Source organism: Oncorhynchus clarkii, chromosome 1, assembly GCF_045791955.1.
Source record: "Oncorhynchus clarkii lewisi isolate Uvic-CL-2024 chromosome 1, UVic_Ocla_1.0, whole genome shotgun sequence".
NCBI lineage: Eukaryota > Metazoa > Chordata > Actinopteri > Salmoniformes > Salmonidae > Oncorhynchus > Oncorhynchus clarkii.
In genome coordinates, this window is record NC_092147.1 from 63,620,726 (window position 1) to 63,643,042 (window position 22,317).

General features: G+C 43.3%; 1 protein-coding gene across 1 annotated transcript in view; it reads left to right on the top strand.

The window, feature by feature from the left end:
• Positions 1–22,317, top strand: part of LOC139410356 (tetratricopeptide repeat protein 7A-like) — a 47,952-nt gene that overhangs the window by 17,502 nt on the left and 8,133 nt on the right. Inside the window, exons 16-19 of the mRNA XM_071155794.1 lie at positions 3,744–3,860; positions 4,430–4,536; positions 5,738–5,872; positions 13,307–13,509. Coding sequence (XP_071011895.1) covers positions 3,744–3,860; positions 4,430–4,536; positions 5,738–5,872; positions 13,307–13,509 — 562 coding nt within the window. The remainder of the gene's footprint in view (positions 1–3,743; positions 3,861–4,429; positions 4,537–5,737; positions 5,873–13,306; positions 13,510–22,317) is intronic.

Here is a 22,317-nt window from a genome sequence, read left to right on the forward strand (position 1 = left end):
TTTCCCAAATTTGTTTTATAAAGATTATTATTATTAAAATAATTTTTATTTCACCTTTATTTAACCAGATAAGCCAGTTGAGAACAAGTTCTCATTTACAACTGCGACCTGGCCAAGATAAAGCAAAGAAGTGCGACACAAACAACAACACAGATTTACACATGGAATAAACAAACGTACAGTCAATAACACAATAGAAAAGTCTATATACAGTGTGTGCAAATGAAGTAAGATTAGGGAGATAAGGCAATAAATAGGCCGTAGTGGCGAAATAATTACAATTTAGTAAATAAATACTGGAGTGATAGATGTGCAGAAGATGAATGTGCAAGTAGAAATACTGGGGTACAAAGGAGCAAGATAAATAAATAAATACAGAATGGGGATGAGGTAGATTGGATGGGCTATTTACAGATGGGCTATGTACAGTTGCAGTGATCTGTAAGCTGCTCTGATAGCTGATGCTTAAAATTCATGAGGGAGATATGAGTCTCCAGCTTCAGTGATTTTTGCAATTGATTCCAGTCATTGGCAGCAGAGAACTGGAACGAAAGGCGGCCAAAGGAGGAATTGGCTTTTGGGGTGACCAGGGGGGGGGGGGGGGGGGGGGGGGGTGCACGCGTGTGCATGCGAGGTGGCGCTAGTCATAGAATCTCTGCACCACAGACACTGAATCCTTGTGGTTTCTCGCTCAGTTTCTGTCTTTCTTTTTCTCCTAACATACAGCTTTTACACTACGATACATGGACATTGAAAATAATATTAGCGTAGACACTTATTACTGTAGTGTAAACTCGCAGATCTCGATTAATTTCTCACGTCTCGTATGCCATGTCCGTAGGTAGCCTCTAAACACAAATGTCTATTCAAGCCACATGGTGCCACAGTTCATTTATTAATAGCAGACAGCAATTGGGTGAAACAGTTGACATGTGTGTGCAACCGATGTGAAATGGCTAGCTAGTTAGCGGTGGTGCGTGTTAATAGCGTTTCAATCGGAGACATCACTGGCTCTGAGACCTTGAAGTAGTTGTTGGCTTTTATGGAGCGATGGGTAACGATGCTTCGTGGGTGACTGTTGTTGGTGTGTGCAGAGGGTCCCTGGTTCGAGCCCAGTTAGGGGCGAGGAGAGGGACATGTGGACATTTGTCTTATATTTGAGACATTTTATTGAGCTTTTACCTTAAAATGCAGTAATAGCCTGTTGCATTCTTTTTAAAAATCTTTCTGTCTATGTTTGAAATTTTAATCAGCCAGTAAACAGGCGAGCATTTCCAATCTAAATTGAATTCTATCTAGCACAGTGAGAGAGCTGTAGAAAGGGAAAGGGAGAGGGGGAAGGGAGGAGAGAGAGAGAGTAGTTTCACAGTTTGTTCTAAAGAGAATGATTAATCCCAGCCTTTGATTCTGCATTCATCTTGCAGGATGTTAGTGTGTGTGCGTGTGTGCGTGCGTGAGTGCTTGCACACACACACACACACACACCCAGGAGGAAGCCCACTAACACACGGCACATCACTCCACTACTAAACGCTGCTCGGCACGGGGGCTAATAGGAAACCCTCAGCCCCAACTGGCCCCGCTGACAGGCGTATCCTTAACATCACGTCCCTCAGCAGCAGTTGTCATCCTCATGTCAGATGATCCAGTAGGCATCTCTCCTCCCTCCATCCCCCCATCCCTCCCTCCATCCCCCCATCCCTCGCTCCATCTTCCCAGCCCGCCCGCCCACCCGTGACCAAGTAACGAGCCACATTTCACCGGTAGTTCTTCCCCCGACGAAGGCCGTCTCGCTGCGCTATTGATCGCTAGTGCTGTCTGGCAGCCAGAGATGAGGAGAGGGAGGAATAATTGGAAGAGGCTTCAGTTGGGGGAGCAGTCAGGCAGGCAGGGGAACAGGGAGATAGACAGGAATGGAGACAGACAGGCAAGCAGATAGCCAGAGAGGCAGACAGGGAGACAGGCAGGCAGAAAGACAGCAAGCAGGCACAGACGGGCGTCTCTCGCTCTCTCACACGGTTGAAAGCAGGCCCTAACTCTCTCTCTGTCTCTCTCTTTCTTTTCCCGTTACATACTCAACCTCTCTCCCATCTATCACACACAGAGCAGATGACTAGCCCCCACTGTACGTGTGTGTGGAGCCATTGGAAAAGCTGGGGGAGCGTCTGTATTTGTCCAGTCTATTTGTCTATTGGTGGACATTGGCTATTGAAACAGGTCTTCCTCCTCACCCATCTGTTGGAGAACAGAGGACCAAAGCTCTATAAACATACATTGATGAACATGATGATCCTATATGATAGTATTGTCAGGTCCTGGTTGATGTGTCAACAGTATGTGCTGACCTAGCAAACACAGCAATGTTGTGTCAACATTGAGTCTATATTGTGGGGTGGTTGTGTATGTTTGCTGATGTGTTTGGTGCGGGGGTTCGAACCGGTTCAGGAATTAGAACCGAAAACTGGAAAATGTCTAAAATAATCAGATGTGGGAATGAAAGTGATCTATGCTGTTCCGGAACAGAACTGTTATTTTAAAAGCAAGCGAACTGGTTAATAATCTTATTTTACATTCTGGGCATTTTTTTTCAGTCCCACAAAAAAAATGCAACACGCCCTCCCTCTGTCACTCAACATATTCCAGTGTCTGCCGCCAGCCAGCTGAAAATCTTTGCCAGTGTGTGTGCAGGCTACCTGCCCCTCCCCCTCTGAAGCATCGCTGTAGCCTACTGACGTCACAAACGTGATTCAGGAATTAGGGAGAGATTTTTAATTAGAGAACAATGCATGGATACATTCTTTCAATGCTAGTTACAGATACTCAGTGGTGGGAAAAGTACCTAATTATCATACTTGAGTAAAAGTAAAGATGCTGTAATATAAAGTTACTCAAGTAAAAGTGAAAGGCAGCGAGTAAAATACTACTTGAGTAAAAGTCTAAAAGTATTTGGTTTTAAATATACTTCAGTATTAAAAGTAAATGTAATTGCTAAAATATACTTTAGTATCAAAAGTAAAAGTATAAATCATTTAAAATTCTTTATATTAGGCAAAGCAGATGTCACCATTTACTTGTTTTTTTAAATTTACGAATAGCCAGGGGAACACTCCAACACTCAGACATTATTTACAAAAGATGCATGTATTTAGTGATTCCGCCAGGCCAGAGGCCTGACAATTGTCCTGTCCTGCTAAGCATTCAAAGTGTAACAAGTACTTTTGGTTGTCAGGGAAAACTTAAAAAGTACAATATTTTCTTCAGAAATGTAGTGACGTAAAAGTTGTCAAAAATATAAATAATAAAGTACAGATTTTTTTAAAACCTACTTAAGTAGTACTTTAAAGTATTTTTTACCTTAGTACTTTACACCACTGCAGATACTATAGTTATCACGTTTCACATTGGATTTATTTACTACAAAAAAGTAAGACGTATTTCTTATTCTGGTGACGCTGTGCACACACAAGCTTGTTAGCTAGCTAGCTAGCTCTGGTCCGACCAAATCTCTGACGTTCAAAGACATTCGAAGTTCCTCCATAGAAGCCGGTCCTCTGTAGGTATAATTCTGTGGGCCTAATACAGATAATGCATGTCATCATCACAAGATACCCAGGGCTTCGGCCAAGCCCTGTCTGTTCATCGAGCATGTCAACAACTATTGATTGTATCAATGTGGTAAGTGCTAATGGTGTATTAATTGATGTATGCTGTATTGTTGTGTTAATGTCCTCCTTGTCACTCAGCCTGCTGTTCACTAAGGTGAAGCTGGAGGAGGCTCTGCATGGGCCAGGTATAGCACTCCAGACCTGCCAAGACATGCTGCAGCTCTTGCAGAGGCGCTATGACTTCATACGCACCAGGTACATGGATGTTTCTGCCTGTCTGTCTCTCTGTTTGTGTACATGTTGTGTTTGTTACATGTGGGTGCGTCCATTCCGTGCATGTGTGTGGGTGTCTGTGTCTTGTGTGTATAATAGGGACGATACCAGTATCGTAGCGCTCCTTAGTATCGTGGCAAGGAAACAAAACACGAAGCAGATTTATCTTCATTAGGAAAACAGCCCAAATGTTGGAAACAAACATTATTCAGAGTCACATTTTATTTATTTTCCAAACAATAGCACACAACATTTTATATACAGCAGTTTAGGTCTGAGTTAGTTCTGCTTCCTGTTTCCATAATTTCCATGGAAAAAAAATATGATAATACTTGTATTCTCCCAGGCCTAGTGTATAACATGCTTGTATTTCATGTGTGGGAGTGTGCATGCATGTACGTGCGTGTGTTTTGTACATGCGTGCATGAGTGACTGTGCGTGCATGTGTCTACTGCACTATGGGTGCATGTCTGTGTAATGGCTGCTGCTGTGTGCTCAGCGGGAGCTTTATAAGATGCTGTGTATTGATTAGCTGTCATGTGGTGTTGCAGTGAGGGGGATGACAGCAGCAGTATCCACCCACCAGAGCCACTTCCACTCAGCCACAAACCCAGCGGTCTCCACCTCACCCTGCCAGACTTTCAGGACCCTGAGACTGGTGTGTATACTGTACACAGGCTCTTGGGGAGTGTACTGGTGTTTATTTCACCTTGTCTCGTTGAGCATAAAAGCTATTTTGCAAGAGAGACCAGAATTTGCATCTTTACCAAATACGACCTGCTGTTTTGTAAATTAGGGGTTTTCGTGCATGTGTACTGATTGAGAATGAGAACTGTTCCCGGACCAGATTGAGTGTGTATGAGGATACATATATCATATCATCATTCTGTTTTACTGTATGTGTGCTGAGTCTCCACTTTTCCTGGATCAGGCTCAGTGTGTATGTGTACTGACTGAGTATCAGTTCTTCCTGGATCAGGCTCAGTGTGTATGTGTACTGACTGAGTATCAGTTCTTCCTGGATCAGGCTCAGTGTGTATGTGTACTGACTATCAGTTCTTCCTGGATCATTCTCTGTGTGTATGTGTACTGACTGAGTATCAGTTCTTCCTGGATCAGGCTCAGTGTGTATGTGTACTGACTTAGTATCAGTTCTTCCTGGATCAGGCTCAGTGCGTATGTGTACTGACTGAGTATCAGTTCTTCCTGGATCAGGCTCAGTGCGTATGTGTACTGACTGAGTATCAGTTCTTCCTGGATCATTCTCTGTGTGTATGTGTACTGACTGAGTATCAGTTCTTCCTGGATCAGGCTCAGTGTGTATGTGTACTGACTGAGTATCAGTTCTTCCTGGATCATTCTCTGTGCGTATGTGTACTGACTGAGTATCAGTTCTTCCTGGATCAGGCTCAGTGTGTATGTGTACTGACTTAGTATCAGTTCTTCCTGGATCAGGCTCAGTGTGTATGTGTACTGACTGAGTATCAGTTCTTCCTGGATCAGGCTCAGTGTGTATGTGTACTGACTGAGTATCAGTTCTTCCTGGATCAGGCTCAGTGTGTATGTGTACTGACTGAGTATCAGTTCTTCCTGGATCATTCTCTGTGCGTATGTGTACTGACTGAGTATCAGTTCTTCCTGGATCAGGCTCAGTGTGTATGTGTACTGACTTAGTATCAGTTCTTCCTGGATCAGGCTCAGTGTGTATGTGTACTGACTTAGTATCAGTTCTTCCTGGATCAGGCTCAGTGTGCATGTGTACTGACTGAGTATCAGTTCTTCATGGGTCAGGTTTACTGTGTATGTTAGTGTATAATGTTGTGTGTGTGTGTGCTGATTGTCAGCTCTCTCTGGGTCAGGTTCTCAGAGTGGTCCGTCCCTCGCTGCGTCTCGTCTGGGGCAGGCCACTTCAGAGGTGTCAGCCATCAGCTCCGCCCACAGACAGGGTCCCGCCTACATCTGGACCACCCTGGAGCGCATCTGGCTGCAAGCAGGTACAGGAGGGATGGGGACTACACTACTATCTAGTCTACTACACTCGAGTGTACACTGGAGTCGGCTAGGAAACGTGTGTGCTTCTTACCCACTGAAATTAGCTACAGGAGGGAGTGTAGACTCTACCACCGGAGTGTACACTCTAGTGCTGGAGGTACTAGTGTACACTCCACTGGAGTTAGCTAGAGGGTATCCTACCCTAGAATTGTGACCTGAGCAGAGAGAAAGGCCGCCATTATAACATTGGATGAGTTAGGGTCGAGTCCACCGTGTAGGATTTGAACCTTTAGACTGAACCTTTACATTTTTTCACTGCAAAACCCACTGAACTCTCTAGATTACATCACATCAGATACACATATACTGTATCCAGTGGCGGCTGGTGTTGTAGGTAACGTGGGTACACAGGTCGAGAGATGAATTGGAGTAATCAAGGGGACACAGTGGCACATTCTTACACACTCTTGCCTCCTTCTAGCTGATCTGCGGTGTGTAATCATTAGTCCAAACAGTTATTGGATATATTCAGGTAGGTCCCTCAACGTTTTTTGTTCCGTTTGCTTCCGTTTAAGAAACGTTTGGCAACAGAATCGGCAGAATGAATGAATACCCCCCTGATCACCTGCACACACAGTTCACTTTCAAAGCAGCCACATACGTAACTGCTAACCGCTACACAGTCTACATCGTTGTTACCATATTAACGTTGTAGTCAACAAACTACATAGAACTAACGCATTTGTAAACCCACAATCCAATCCATGTGTACAATCACGCAGTACAGATAGTGTCCAGTAAGCAGTTTAGCAGTTACACTGGCGGGCCCCGGTAGCAATAAACTAATAAAAAACAGAATGCTTACCTTGACTTGGAAGAGTTGCAGTGTTAGATAGCCATAGCCAGCTAGCTAACATAAATAGCATTCTTCTCTGTATTAGCTAAGTGACAGGTAAACTAAGAAGAAAAAATACTACAAATATAGCTAGCTCTCTCTGCTGCTGCTTCTCCTTAATTTTGAAGAAAGGAATTTGTCTTCCTCCGAGTCAACTACCCACCACACGTTTTGCACAGCAGTGCTAGCTAGCTGTAGCTTTTGCTTTCAGTACTAGATTCATTATCTGATCCTTTGATTGGATGGACAAGATGTTAGTTCATACTGCAAGAGCTCTGATAGGTGGGTGGACGTCCTCCGGAAGTCGTCATAACTGTGTAAGTCTATGAAAGGGGGTAAGAACCATGGTGCTACCCAAGAGGGTGCCATTGAGGCTACTGTAGACCTTCATTGCAAAACAGTGTTTTAATCAGTTATTTGGTGACGTGACTATATTTAGGATAGTTTTATCTAAAAAAGGATCAAATATATATATTTTTTAAATTGTATTTACTGAGTAGGAGAGTCCTTGTCTTCCTCCTATGAGGAGCCTCCACTTACTGTAACTTCCTGCCCAAAATCTCACATCATGATTGGTCAAATAGTCAGGCAGCACAAACACACACACACACACACAGCACTGCTCTTCTCCTCAGGGCAGGACATAGGAAACAATCAGCATGACCTGGCTCCATACTGGCTCCATACACACACACACACACACACACACGCATGTATGCGCGCACAGACACAGCCACTATGAATGATTAATTTATATTATTGGTGTTGTTCATTTTGGTGAGAGTCCAGGTGAGGAATATGAAAAATAGTTTATATAACAGGGGATAATGCTTCGAATAACTATTCTTTCCCCGAATTAAAATAGGGATCCTAAATAGCCTTTTTTTTTTTATCTTTCTGACTAATGTTATATGAGTGTATAATAGCGTGCACACAAAGCTCCCATCTAGCTCCCATCTGTGCCCACTTCAAAAAACAGATAAACAAACATTTATTCAGTCTGTCTCTCACACACACAGACACATACACACATGGGTATGCATCCACAGACACACACACTTTACTGGGCTAGTGCACATACAGTGCCTTTGGAAAGTATCCATACTTATTCCACATTTTGTTGTGTTACATCCTGAGTTCAAAATGGATTAAATATATGTTTTTTGTCGCCCATCTACACACAATACCCCATAATGATGGTGAAAACATGTTTTTAGACATTTCTCCAACTGTATTGAATACAGAATCATCTCATTTACATAAGTATTCACACCCCTGAGTCAACACTTTGTAGAAGCTCATTTGCCAGCGATGTGAGTTTTTCTAGGTCTGGATCATTTCTAGGTCTCTCCACATCTGGATAATGCAACATTTGCCCATTATTATTTTCAAAATTCTTCAAGCTCTGTCAAATTGGTTGTTGGTCATTGCTAGAGAACCATTTTCAGGTCTTGCCATAGATTATCAAGTAGATTTAAGTAAAAACTAACTCGGCCACTCAGGAACAGTCACTGTGTTCTTAGTAAGCAACTCCAGTGTAGACTTGGCCTTGTGTTATTGTCCTGCTGAACAGTAAACTCATCTCCCAGTGTCTGGACGAAAGCAGATTGAAGCAGGTTTTCCTCTAGGATTTTTCCTCAGCTTAGCTCCATTCCGTTTCTTTTTTATCCTGAAAAACTCTCCAGTCCTTAACTATTACAAGCATACCCATAACATGATATCCATAACACTACAAATACCTAGGTGTCTGGTTAGACTGTAAACTCTCCTTCCAGACCCACATTAAGCATCTCCAATCCAAAATTAAATCTAGAATCTGCTTCCTATTTCACAAAAAAGCATCCTTCACTCATGCTGCTAAAAACATACCCTCGTAAAACTGACCATCCTACCGATCCTCTACTTCGGCGATGTCATTTACAAAATAGCCTCCAACACTCTACTCAACAAATTGGATGCAGTCTATCACAGTGCCATCTGTTTTGTCACCAAAGCCCCATATACTACCCACCACTGCGACCTGTACGCTCTCATTGGCTGGCCCGCGCTTCATATTCGTCACCAAACCCACTGGCTCATCTACAAGTCTTTGCTAGGTAAAGCCCCGCCTTATCTCAGCTCACTGGTCACCATAGCAGCACCTACCCGTAGCACGCGCTCCAGCAGGTATATCTCACTGGTCACCCCCAAAGCCAATTCCTCCTTTGGCCGCCTTTCCTTCCAGTTCTCTGCTGACCAGTGAGCTCCTTGCTGTCCCCAGTCCACCTGACTGTGCTGCTGCTCCAGTTTCAACTGTTCTGCCTTATTATTATTCGACCATGCTGGTCATTTATGAACATTTGAACATCTTGACCATGTTCTGTTATAATCTCCACCCGGCACAGCCAGAAGAGGACTGGCCACCCCACATAGCCTGGTTCCTCTCTAGGTTTCTTCCTAGGTTTTGGCCTTTCTAGGGAGTTTTTCCTAGCCACCGTGCTTCTACACCTGCATTGCTTGCTGTTTGGGGTTTTAGGCTGGGTTTCTGTACAGCACTTTGAGATATCAGCTGATGTACGAAGGGCTATATAAATAAATTTGATTTGATTTGAATGACTGGAACGAACTGCAAAAATCACTGAAGCTGGAGAGTCTTATCTCCCTCTCTAACTTCAAGCACCAGCTGTTAGAGCAGCTCACAGATCATTACACCTGTACATAGCCCATCTGTAAATAGCCCATCCAACTACCTCACCCCCATACTGTATTTATTTATTTATCTTGCTCCTTTGCACCCCAGTATCTCTATTTGCACATTGATCTTCTGCACATCTATCACTCCAGTGTTTAATTGGTATATTGTAATTACTTTGCCACCATGGCCAATTTATTGCCTTACCTCCCTTATCTTACCTCATTTGCACACACTGTATATAGCATTTTCTATTGTATTATTGACTGTATGTTTACTTATTCCATGTGTAACTCTGTGTTGTATGTGTCGAACTGCTTTGCTTTATCTTGGCCAGGACGCAGTTGTAAATGAGAACTTGTTTTCAACTAGTCTACCTGCTTAAATAAAGGTGAAATAAAATAATAAATGATGCAACCTCCACTTGAAAATATGGAGAGTGGTACATAGTAATGTGTTGTATTGGATTTGCCCCAAATATAAAACGTTGTATTCAGGACAAAAAGTTAATTGCTTTGACAATTTGTTTGCTGTATTACTTTAGTGTCTTGTTGCAGACAGGATGCATGCTTTGGAATATCTTTTCACTGTGTCAATTAGGTTAGTATTAAGGAGTAACCATGATGTTGTTTACCATCCTCAGTTTTCTCCTATCACAGCCATTGAACTAAGTAACGGTTTTAATATCACCATTGGCCTCATGGTGAAATCACTGACCTTTTTCTATCCTCTCTGGCAACTGAGTTAGGAATGACACCTGTATGCTTCTCACCCATGTACACACAATACTCCATAAAACATGTTTTTGGAGATTTTTGCAAATGTATTGAAAATTAAATACAGAAATATATAATTTACATAAGTATTCACACCCCTTTGCTATTACACTCCAAATTGAGCTCAGGTGCATCCAATTTACTTTGATCATCCTTGAGATGTCACAACAACTTGATTGGAGTCCACCTGTGACCAATAACATTTTTTGGATATGATTTAGAAAGAAACACACCTGTCTACACTGAGTGTAGAAAACATTAGGAACACTTTCCTAATATTGAGTTGCACCCACTTTCGCCCTCAGAACAGCCTCGCTTCGTCGGGGCATGGACTGTACAAGGTGTCGAAAGCTTTCCACAGGGATGCTGGTCCACGTTGACTTCACAATCCCTCTACAGTTGTGTCACATTCACTGGATGCCCTTTGGGTGGTGGACCATTCTTGATACACATGGGAAACTGTTGAGCGTGAAAAACCCAGGAGAGTTGCAGTTCTTGACACGTCTCAATTGTCTCAAGGCTTATAAATCATTCTTTGACGTGTCTCCTCCCCTTCATCTACACTGATTTGTAGTGGATTTAACAAGTGACTTCAGTAAGGGATCATAGTTTTCACCTGGAGTCACCTGGTCAGTCTATGTCATGGCAAGAGCAGTGTAAGGTCCCACAGTTGACATTACATGTCAGAGCAGAAACTATACCATGAAGGACAAAGAATTGTCTGTAGATCCCAGAGAAAGAATTGTGATGGGGCATATGTCTGGGGAAGGGTATAAAACCATTTGCAAAGTGTTGAAAGTTTCCAAGAGAACAGTGGTCTCATCGTTGAGAAATTGGAACTACCCAGACTCTGCCTGGAGCTGGCCATTTGACCAAACTGAACAACCGGGCAAGAAGGAACTTGGTCAGAGAGGTGACCAAGAATCCAATGACCACTCTGACAGAACTACAAAGTTCCTTTGATGAGATGGGGTAAACCTGCCAGAAGGGCAACAGTCTCTACACCAATTCAACAATCTGGACATTATGGGAGAGTGCGCAGATGGAAGCCACTCCTGAGAAAAAGGCACATGACAGGACGCCTAGAGGTTGCAAAAGAAAGGCACATGACAGACTCCGAGCATAAGGTAAAATATTCTGTGGTCTGATGAGACAAAAATGGAAGTATTTGACCTGAATGCAAAGCGCTATGTCTGGATACAACCAGGCACAGCTCATCACCCGTCTAACACCATCCCTACTGTGAAACATGGTCGTTGCAGCATTATGCTATGGCGATGCTTTTCAGTGGCAGGGACTGGGAGACTGGTAAGGATAGAGGTAACAATGAATGGAGCCAAATACAGGAAAATCCTTGATGAGAACCTGCAAATGACCTTATACTGGGGCGAAGATTTACGTTCCAACAGGACAATTTCCCCAAGCATACAGTCAAAGCAATGCTGGAATGGCTTCAGAACAATAAGTCCTTAAGTTGCTGTGCCAAACCCCAGACTTGAATCTCATTGAAAATCTGTGGAAAGACTTGAAGATTGCTGTTTACCGCCGCTCCCCATCTAACTTAGCAGTGCTTGAGAAAATCTGCAAGGACGAATGGGAGAAAATCCCCAAATCCAGATGTGCAAAGCTGATACTGACACACCCAAGACAACTCAACACTGTAATCGCTCCCAAAGGTGCTTCTACAGAGTATTGACTTGGGTGTGAATAGTTATGTAAATAAGATATTTCTGTATTTCATTTCAATTAGCTAATATTTCTAAAACGTGTTATGGTGTGTATTGTATGTAAAAAAATATATATATATATATTTTTTCAATTCCGGCTGTAACACAACAACATGTGGAATAGGTCAAGGGGTATGCATACTTTCTGAAGGTGCAGTATATAATTCCCTATTTCTTCTAAAATAAGTTGAAATGGAAAAAATGTTTTGGTCTCCACATTGGATTTTCTAAATTGTAGAAACAATGTTATTTTTTGTAAACTTAAATTCTAAAACAATTGGAAATGAACTTTTCTTCCACTTTGACATTAGAGTTTTTTGTGTAGATTTTGTGTTTTAAATCCATTTCAATGCCCCTTTGTAACCCAACAAAATGTGGAGAAAGTAATGTGGTGTGAATACTTTATAAAAGGCACTGTACAATTTCACGTTCATTTAGTCAACGTTAAAAATATTAACATCCCAAAATGCCCTTTTTTTGACGTTGTTCATTTGAATACATATGGTTTTGAACTGTACAAGTACATCACATTTCCAGATTAGTCTCTACTAATTCTGAAGGTATGATACATGTTATGAGTACCACCAACACACTGAATGGGAAAATGGATTCAAAGGAAACTCCCTCTGCTGGTGACTTGCTGAATGTGCAATCCGAAAGGAGGGCTGTGAATGATTAATGACCTATAATGTAAATGTCCATGTATAATATCGGTTATATCATTACAGGACCAGAAAATGTCACGTGTTTAAAAAGTATATTGTCACAAACAATATGTTAAAAAATAAACTAAATAAAAAATAGTCGTTTTGAGATATTAGTACTTGTTATATTGAATAAATGAATGTTAATGTGCATTTCAGAATCTAAACATACTTCATTTTTGAGAGAACACTATAGGTAGTATAATGACACCAAGATGTTGCCTGTATCACGTACAATTAACATATGTCTTACCATGTATAGGTCTAAAATGGGATTACAATGGTTTGTGATACAAATGTAAAAAGAATGTCAAACATCCTTCCTCCCAATGTAGTTCCTATGGAAGAATTGCCAGAACAATCTGAGATACCCAAAATATTTTCTACTCTTGCTGGCGTGGAACCGCTGCAGTTGTAAATATTGTAAATGAGTATAATTTCTCAATCAACTTACCTGGTAAAATGAAGAGAAATGATTCGTGTTTCATTTATGTCGAACAACGCTGGCCAAGCAGGTGGGGATGTGACGTGTCGGCCTGACTTTATCTGCACGTACTGTACTGCTTACTGTCCCATCCGGTGCTCATACTCTCCCCTCCCCCCCCCCCCCCCAATCCCTCTCTCTCTCTGTCTCTCTCTTATCCCCTCATCTATCTCCCGTAGGAGAGTTGTTCATGGCAGACGGACGTGTGAAGGAGGCCCAGTTCTGTGTTCAGGAGGCAGGGGTGCTCTCTCCCAACTCCCACTCTGTGCTGCTGCTGAGGGCCCGGCTGGCCGAGCTCAAAGGGAACCAGGATGAGGCCAAGAGCTTCTATGACGAAGCCCTGGCCATCCACCCCAACGGACACCGCATACTGCTGCACCTGGTGAGAGAGACACAGGCACACACACACAGGTTTGATGAGAGAAACACACACACATACAGTCCAGCTGAGAGTCACACACACAAAGGCCTGGGGCACATCAACAGACCTATTATCATCAGTAATGGCAGATTACCATCCCCAAACTTACCTGTGAGCCATAGCACTCTGTAAGAAAGGGTCCAATCGTAAAGATTCCCAGACCTACCTCATCTCCTGATCTCTTTCTAACTCCTACTCTCTGCTGACCCCCCCCCCCCCCCCCCTAATTTCTCTCTTCTCTCCCTCTCCCATCTGTGCTGACCCAGTGGATTAATCAGAGCAGCTCTGACCCCTCTCTGTTGTCATGGTGAAAGACTAGAGAACTAGAGAATGTGAACTCTCCCATTACCCCACGTGCCGGCTCCATGGTGACCATACATTGGTTGTGATGCCGTAAATGCTTCTCTGACTTAAAACAGTGGCTGCAGTGTGACTACATATAGGCTCTCTCTCGCTCTTTGTGTGTGTGTGTGTGTGTGTGTGTGTGTGTGTGTGTGTGTGTGTGTGTGTGTGTGTGTGTGTGTGTGTGTGTGTGTGTGTGTGTGTGTGTGTGTGTGTGTGTGTGTGTGTGTGGGAGTACACAGCCCCCATGGGGTGAGAGAGGGTGCTTCTCTCTTCCATATTTGGCCAGTGGGAGTACCAATCCCTGGGGTGATGAGGAGCTGAAACACAGCCAGCTGGCACTGGCCCACTCTGGATCTCTCCTACGACAGATGTGTCACTGTGTGTGTATGTGTGCGTCTGTGCTTGTGTGTAAGCAGAACAGCATATTATGTCAATCATGCTTGCTCCAATCCAAGTATTACCAATCAAGCACCAATAGTGCGTTTGCTCCTCTCTCTGCCTGTACCAATTTTCTGTAATGAGGGTTTTGGTGTTCGTCCGAACCTCCTATCCCTTAACCCCGGAGGCCGTTTTAACATGGTCCTGTTCTTTGTTTTATGAGCTTAATTTACAAGCAAGCTAATAATAACTTTAATGAGCTACGGTAATTAGCAATGTAGCTATCGCAGCACCGCTAGCGCATGTTCTCCAGACTCGCTCTTCTTCTCTTCGCTCGCTGCCTAGCAACAGCTCATTCCCTCCATCTTTCTGGGTGTTAGTACCCAAAAATATACTCCCTCAACTCCCCCATAAAACTGTGTTATACAGTGATGATGTAATCTGTGTTCAACATAACCAGCGGGTTACTGTCTCACACCGAGGACGAGGATTAACCAGACAGTGGTTTTAGTCTATTCACTAGGTCTATGCAGTATTTATAACCAGCACAGGACCTTACAGTGATGAGAAGAACATTGTTTGTCAGCCCTATGTCTGTTCTCACACCACTTGCCACAGGAACATGAGAAGGGGAGTATGAGTCAAGGAACAGATATTTAGAAAACCCGATAGCGTTATGAGAGTGGATCACACTTTCTTATGTTATCACACACACTCGTGTGTGTGTGTGTGTGTGTGTGTGTGTGTGTGTGTGTGTGTGTGTGTGTGTGTGTGTGTGTGTGTGTGTGTGTGTGTGACTAAATGTGTGTAGGATGTGTGTGTGTGTGTGTGTGTGATACATTATGAAAGCCAGTGTGGTATGACTCATCCCCAGGGCTAGTTGGATGGGTGTATTTTTGGATGGGTAGTGATGGCTAGGTTGGGAAGCCAGTGGATCTGAACTGAGCTGTGGCCTTCCCTGCACTGCCTTCTTCCTGACTCTGCTGTTAAATGATTCTCACCACCACTCTCAACATCCTCCACATTCCAGCACCTCTGCTCCTCTCCTCTGCTCGGCCTGCTGCTTTGCTGTGAGTCAGTTGGCTACACATAGGTCTCTTCTCACTGAACCGGCCGCTCTCTTCCTCCTCACACACTCTCAGTCTCTTTCTCTTGTTCTTCTACTCACACACGTACACACACATTCACAGACAGATACAGACACTCGTGTACAAACACACAGTCAAGGACAATGACTTAATCTCATAGAATTAACTGTGTTCCAGTGATCAAATGGCCCTCTCTCTCTTTCCTCCCTCCTTTTCTTCCTCTCTATCTCTCTTCTCTCTCTGTATGGGGGAGGCTGGCAGCTGATTTGATCATGCAAATACATTATTTATAACACTTCGCGCCTTCTTTGGCTCTTTATGGGATTGCCTAGCAACCAGGGAAATATATTCTATTGAGCAAGACCTCTGATAACCAGATAGAAATGAATATAGGAGGAAGGGAGTTGACTTGTTTGCATGTGTTCACCCCTTTCTCTCTCTTTCATTCTCTCTCTCTCTCTCTCTCTGTGTTTGTTTTCCCTCCCTCTCTTTCCTTCTCCCATCCCTTTCTCTCTCTTTATCTGAATGGGTATGCATTTGAGAGATTGGATTCACTTGTGTATTATTGACTGTTGACACAAGGCGTCTCATATCCGTGGCCCGCCCTGGCTGTGTGTCAGGTCACGGGCAGGTTAGTCTCCTTCTGATGCACTCTGAGTCTGGCGAGTGAGACTACGGTCATGCGAGCAGGCAGTGGGACAGGGAGGGTGAGATGAAGAGCAGTGATCGAGACAGGGCTATTAGGGATAACTAAGGCTACCAGGGATAGGGGTTTTAGGGATAGGTCAGGGGTTTTCAAACTTTTCTTGCCCAGGGACCCCTGCCCAGGTAAACCGGCGACCCAGGGACCCCCATCAAATGTTAGCAAAAAATATAGAATCACATCGTTTCTCATCATCTGGTGAATGATCATGGCAAGTAGAAGTAATCAACGTTTTAAAATGAATACTTTTGGTCGACAGATTCATTATCTTGACCTCCCCACAGTTCATTGGAAGAGGGAGTGTAAACTCTTAACAAAGTATTAAGTAGAAAGGTACCTTGGCAGCGTAGAGAGAAGTTTTGAAGCTAATTTCCTGCACTTCTATGCATTTTGCCATGACTAATGCTTGGCTAATTCCTCTACTGGATGGACATGTGGCCTGAATACCTGTTTTTTTTAAATGTTTTATTCTAGCTTTTATTTGATTGCTAGTTATCAAAAATTGTATTATTTAAAAATATATACTGTACACTACCGTTCAAAAGTTGAGGGTCACTTAGAAATGTCCTTGTTTTTGAAAGAAAAGCTTTTTTTTTTGTCCATTAAAATAACATCAAATTGATCAGAAATACAGTGTAGACATTGATAAAGTTGTAAATGACTATTGTAGCTGGAAACAACTGATTTTTTATGGAATATCTACATAGGTGTACAGAGGCCCATTATCCACAACCATCACTCCTGTGTTCCAATGGCACGTTGTGTTAGTTAATCCAAGTTGATCATTTTAAAAGGCTAATTGATCATTAGAAAACCTATTTGCAATTATGTTAGCACAGCTGAAAACTGTTGTCCTGATTAAAGAAGCAATAAAACTGACCTTATTTAGATTAGTTGGGGATCTGGAGCATCAGCATTTGTGGGTTCGATTACAGTCTCAAAATGGACAGAAACAAAGAACTCTCTTCTGAAACTCGTCAGTCTATTCTTGTTCTGAGAAATGCTATTCCATGTGAGAAATTGGCAAGAAACTGAAGATCTGGTACAACGATGTGTACTACTCCCTTCACAGAACATCACAAACTGGCTCTAACCAGAATAGAAAGAGGAGTGGGAGGCCCCAGTGCACAACTGAGCAAGAGGACAAGTACATTAGAGTGTCTAGTTTGAGAAACAGATGCCTCACAAGTCCTCAACTGGCAGCTTCATTAAATAGTACTCGCAAAACACCAGTCTCAACGTCAACAGTGAAGAGGCGACTTCGGGATGCTGGTCTTCTAGGCAGAGCTGCAAAGAAAAAGCCATATGTCAGACTGGCCAATAAAAATAAAATATTAAGATGGGCAAAATAACTCACTGGACAGAGGAACTCTGCCAGCATTGCTGAGTCGCCTCTTCAGTGTTGAAACTGGTGTTTTGTGGGTGCTATTTAATGAAGCAAACATTTTTTGGAAATTATATTAATTTATAGAAATACAATGAAGGCTGTGACAGTCATGAAACTTTGAATGCTCGGTAGTCCTGTCTTCAGTCAGCTGTTCTTTCCACACACACTCCTGGCTTCTGCCAGAGAGTCTGACACTTGGTCGCAAGTGGATCTTCCAGCAAGACAATAACCCCAAGCACTAATCAAAATCCACAAATAAATTGTTAATTGACCACAAAGTCAACATTTTGCAATGGCCATCTTACTCTCCAGGCTTGAACCCCATTGATAACCTGTGGTTTGAATTGAAAAAGGCAGTCCATAAATTATTATATATATTTTTTACATTTAACCTTTATTTAATTAGGCAAGTCAGTTATGAATAAATTCTTATTTACAATGACGGCCTACACCGGCCAAACCCGGATGACACTGGGCCAATTGTGCGCCGCCCTATGGGACTCCCAATCACGGCCGGTTGTGATACAGCCTGGAATTGAACCAGGGCATCTGCAGTGACACCTCAAGCAGTGCCTTAGACCACTGCGCCACTCAGGAGCCCCAAAAGAGCTGACGACTACGGAAAAGTTAAGAAAACCCCCCTGATGAAGTCAAAATTAAATGTGGAGAATAAATTCAAACACTTTTGAGATTTTGAGTAGGCTACAGCCTGATATTTGTCTCAGCCGTCATCACATGCTACCACTGATATCACCGCGGAGCAATTGTATGGAATGCATATTAGGAACTCCATCACTCCTTCTCTTCAATTCTCCTCAACCCTGCAGCATTGGTCAATTATCACCCCTGCTCAAGTCAAGCCTCACTTCTCTTTTTCACCGCTCACGATTGCACTCATTTATTCACAATGAGCCTTTCCATTGGCCCAAATACATGCTAAGAGCCGACAACAACAACACATGTGGAGGTATACATTTGGGAAAATGTAGCTAGCTTATCTAGGATTCAATTCATTTAAATGACAATGTTGCTAGATAATATGGATATTGTTAGCACTCCACTGGCCGCATGTAAACACAACCACTCCACTTCCTGGATCTGGGCTATAACCTATTGCAATCTTAGAATTCTGGTACACCGCCAAAGCTTAATATGGCTAAATAACATGGGTTGGTTTAATCAGTTAAAGCAATCCGTGCCCATTTCAACATATTTCCCAAAATGTAAGCAAATTAATTGGGTATAACTCATTGATCCTGCTTTGTAAACTAGACCTACTGCATCTAGTTGGGGTGCTAGCTAGCCTGTATATAAAATAACATAGCTCGCTTGCAAGTGAAGTCCTCTAGTTTGTGTATGTAAACATGTCATTTCCCTAAGCTATTGTTGCTAGTATCTTTGAAAATAATGTAATCATTATGATGATAAATGATAATTGCTAGCTGGCTCTTTGAATTGACATGTCTCGTTGGCCAATAGACATGCTCATTGTGATTTGGAAAGAGAGAAAGAATGTGGTGTAATGCAAGGTTGAGAACTGACTGATGCACGGATGAGAGGGGTGAGGCAGAGGTTTGATGCCTGACCAATGCAGGGGTGAGGCTTGAGGAGGAGGGGTGACACTTGACTAGTGCGGGGTTAACTAGGCTAGGTAAGGGGTGAGGTCTGATGAGGAGGAATGTTCCTAATAGGTATTCCGCACACTGTTGATTTCACCAACACCTCATCCAAGCCCATGTGGTTCCTCCTAAAAAAGACTCGATCTGTGGCACAACCTCATCAAGGTCCTCTTCAAGCTCTTCAAGAAGTCAGGCAATTAATCATGAAATATAACTGCAACTTTATTCTCACAATTTTGGCTTTATTCTAAAAAATAAAACAAATTAAACAGACTTTATTCTAGAAATTAAATTTAAATCAAAATATTTCAAGTTTATTCTCAAAGTTTAATCTATACTAATTTATAAATTCAGCCAAAGGGTTCAATTTAGCCACCCTTGTTTCTAGACAACCATACACAAAATGTATAGTTTGAACAAATATTTAGGAAGAGGTGATTATTTCATGGAGTCTGTGAAGGTAGAAACCACCTGGAAAAAGTGGTAAGCAAGTTAGGCCCAAAATATGGATTTTCGCCAAGTCAAATGAATGAATTGTGTTAGAGTTTAAAAATGCAGAGTTTCATCTCAGCCTATGCTGCCCTTCAGTCCCTAAACTTTTTGGCCCTGGCAGAGACATGGATTACCACAGAGAACACTGCTACCTCCAGCTAATCTCTCTTCGTCTGACTATGTGTTCTCTCAAAGTTTGAATGCATCTGGTGGCACAGGGCTACTCATTTCTCCTAAATGGAGATCCCTTTTTTCTCCCTCACTCACCTGTCCATCTCCTCATTTGCACTCCAAGCTATCACTGTCCCTTGTCCACTCAAGCTTAACATTGTTGTTATCTATTGCCCACCAGGTGCCATTGGAGAGTTCCTCAATGAGCTTGACACCTTGATAAGCTCATTTCCTGATGATGGCTCACCACTTATTATGGTGAGCCAGACTTCAACCTCCCGACTATTGCCTTCGATTAATTTCTTTCCACCCCTTTCCTCTTTTGACCTAATCCTTTCCCTGTCCCCTCCCACTCACAAGGCAGGCAATGTGCTTTACCTCATCTCTGCTACTATTCTCACTGCAACTCCCTTTCAGGTCTCTGATCACTACTTGGTTTCCTTTTCTGTCTCCCTCTCCTCCAATCCTACCCACTCAGACTCTGTCCAGGTGTTCATGCGCCGTCGCAATCTTCACTCTCTCTCCCACTACTCTCTCCTCTTCTAGCCTATCATCTCTCCCTTCTCCTGATTGTGCCTCTTCAATTGTGCCTCCTGATTGTGCCTCTTCAAACCTACTAACCTGCCTATGAGTCTCACTGTCCCCTTTCCCCCTGGCCGGCTCAGCCCTCTCCTCTTGATTCCTGTATTCCTGGCTTTTGAACCTTGCTTGCTAACAGAACAGGGCTGCGGGCATCTGAAAATGGAGGAAAACTAAACGTCTGGAGGACTTATCATTCTTTCAATCACTCCCATCTACATTCTCTTCCTCTGTACCTGCTGCTAAAGCCACTTTCTTTCACTATACATTTCAAGCTTCTGCCTCTAACCCCAGGAAACTATATTCCACCTTACCTTCTCCTCCCGCCTTAATCCTCCACCCCCTCACTCCTCCCTCTCTGTGAGCGACTTTGTCAACCACTTTGAAAGGAAAGTTGACGACATCCGCTTCTCATTCACTCCGCCTATTGAGTCCACTGGTACCACTTACATATCATTACCCTATGCATTGAGCTCTTTTTCCTCTCTCTCTCCAGATGAAATCCTGCGACTAGTGATGTCCGGCCGCCCGATAACCTGGCTGCTCGACCCCATCCCCTCCTCCCTTCTCCAGACCATCTCTGGAGACCTTCTCACTTCCCTCATCAACTCATCCCTTACCACTGGCTGCGTCCCCTCTGACTTTAAAATGGCCAGAGTCACTTGCCTCTTCGAGAAAACAACACCCTTTCTTTTCTTTCCAAAACACTTGAGCGTGCTCTCTCTGACAAACTCTCTCAGAACGATCTTATTGACCTTAACCAGTCAGGCTTCAAGACTGGTCACTCAACCGAAACTGCTCTCCTTTGTCACAGTGGCTCTCCACACTGCCAATACTGACTCTTTCTCCTCTGTTGTCATCCTCCTAGATCTGTCTGCAGCCTTCAACACCGTGAACCATCAGATCCTCCTCTCCACCCTCTCGAGGCTTGGCGTTTCGTGCTCTGCACACTCTTGGATTTTATCCTACTCTTACCAGGTGACGCGGAGAGGATGTGTCTGCACCACATGCTCTCACTACTGGTGTCCCCCAGGGCTCAGTTCTAGGCCCTCTCCTCTTCTCTCTATGCAGCAAGTCACTCGGCTCGGTCATATCCTCACATGGACTCTCTTATCATTGCTGTGCGGATGATATTCAACTTCCTCCCCCCCCCCTCCCTTCTGACACCCCGGTGGCGACACGCATCTCTGCATGCCTGGCAGATATCTCAGCTTGGATGTCAGCCCACCAGCTCAAGCTCAGTCTCGGCAAGACAGAGCTGCTCTTCCTCCCGGAGAAGGTCTGCCCGCTCCAGGACCTCTCCATCACGCTTGGCAACTCCACAGTGTCCCCCTCTCAGAGTACACCCAGAGTACAAAGAATCTTGGCATGACCCTGGACAACATCCTGTCATTCTCTGCAAACATTAAAGCAGTGACTCACTCCTGCAGGTTTATGCTCTAGTACAGCTGTCATCAACTAGATTCAGCTTCGGTCCGACTTTTCATTGAGAGGATTGGTTGAGGGGCCGGAACATAATTACAAATAATTTGTCATTTCTTTCAAAAACAAGGACATTTCTAAGTGACCCCAAACCTTTGAACAGTAGTGTATATGTGATCTTATACAAATGTGGGAAAGGTTTGAAATGATTACGTTTTAGTCAAATATTACATCTGTTTGGGCTTCTTGCGATAAATTTCCAGCGGTCAAACACCAGTCTCAACGTCAACAGCAAAGAGGCGACTCCGGGATGCTGGCCTTATATGCAGAGTTCCTCTGTACAATGTCTGTGTTCTTTTGCCCAACTTAATCTTTTATTTTTATTGGACAGTCTGAGATGTGGCTTTTTCTTTGCAACTCTGCCTAGAAGGCCAGCATCCCGGAGTCACCTCTTCACTGTTGACGTTGAGACTGGTGTTTTGCGGGTACTATTTAAGGAAGCTGCCAGTTGATGACTTGTGAGGCGTCTGTTTCTCAAACTAGACACTCTAATGTACTTGTCCTCTTGCTCAGTTGTGCACTGGG